Source organism: Myotis brandtii, unplaced genomic scaffold (genome assembly GCF_000412655.1).
Source record: "Myotis brandtii unplaced genomic scaffold, ASM41265v1 scaffold633, whole genome shotgun sequence".
Taxonomy (NCBI): domain Eukaryota; kingdom Metazoa; phylum Chordata; class Mammalia; order Chiroptera; family Vespertilionidae; genus Myotis; species Myotis brandtii.
Window position 1 is genome coordinate 3,422,390 of NW_005370423.1, and position 1,018 is coordinate 3,423,407.

Below are 1,018 nucleotides of genomic sequence, written 5' to 3' on the forward strand. Positions count from 1 at the left end.
CCCCCAACTGCCCTCCCCTGCTGGCCCGGTCGCCCCCAACTGCCCTTCCCTGCCGGCCTGGTTGCCCCTAACTGCCCTCCCCTGCTGGCCCGGTCGCTCCCAACTGCCCTTCCCTGCAGGCCTGGTTGCTCCCAACTGCCCTCCCCTGCCGGCAATCTTGTGGTAGTCATCTTGTGACCACATGGGGGTGGCCATCTTGTGCGAGGGGGTGACGGTCAATTTGCACATTACGTTTTTATTATATAGGATGGACTTATTTGTACCTTGATTTGGCAAGCTAACTATAAAGACGTATTTTTGAAATAATTAGAGAGATTTGAATACAAACTGGATATGCAATATCATTAAGAAATTTTTGTTACTATGTTAATAACTATTGTTTATAACTATTTATAACTATTATTAATAACTATTGTTTTTATGGTTACTGTGGTGTTTTTCTAAAGGCTTATTTGGAGAGATACACCCTAAAGCATTGAGAGATGAGATGATATGTCTGGGATTTGCTTTTAATAGAGAAAAAAAGAGAAAAAGTGAAGGGAGGAGAGATGAAACAGACGTGGGTGGTCCTCGAACCTGGGGAATGAATGCGTGTTTGGGGGTGATGCCTACACTGCTCACTTCGTCATGTTTGAACATTTCTGTAATGAAGCTGCTACAGGACCTGGGACGTCGGGGTGACACGTGCGAAGAGATTTCACGTGGCCGTTTTCCTCTTTCCCAGGCTCCGCCTGCTTTGGGAAGAAGAAGTCTCGAGGCATGGGTTGGAAAAGGCCTCTGTGTTCCGCGTGATGCTGAGGTTCCAGAGAACGAGGGCCATTATGGACGCGTTCCTGGGCGCCTGCTTCGCCATCCTGAGTGTGCTGGGGCCGGTGAGTGGGGCATGGTGGGAGTTGGGCGTGACAGGAGGTGGGGTGTGGCGGGAGGTGGGTGTGGCGGGAGGTGGGTGTGGCAGGAGGTGGGTGTGGCGGGAGGTGGGTGTGACAGGAGGTGGGGTGTGGCGGGAGGTGGGTGTGAC

General features: G+C 51.5%; 2 protein-coding genes across 2 annotated transcripts in view; one reads left to right on the forward strand and one right to left on the reverse strand.

Moving 5' to 3' along the window:
• Positions 1-1,018, reverse strand: part of LONP2 (lon peptidase 2, peroxisomal) — a 195,725-nt gene that overhangs the window by 47,785 nt on the left and 146,922 nt on the right. The window lies entirely within an intron of this gene.
• The window catches only part of ABCC11 (ATP-binding cassette, sub-family C (CFTR/MRP), member 11), a 49,956-nt gene that overhangs the window by 11,744 nt on the left and 37,194 nt on the right, over positions 1-1,018 (forward strand). The window contains exon 5 of the mRNA XM_014528394.1: positions 725-872. Within this exon, the coding sequence (XP_014383880.1) occupies positions 725-872 (148 nt within the window). The remainder of the gene's footprint in view (positions 1-724; positions 873-1,018) is intronic.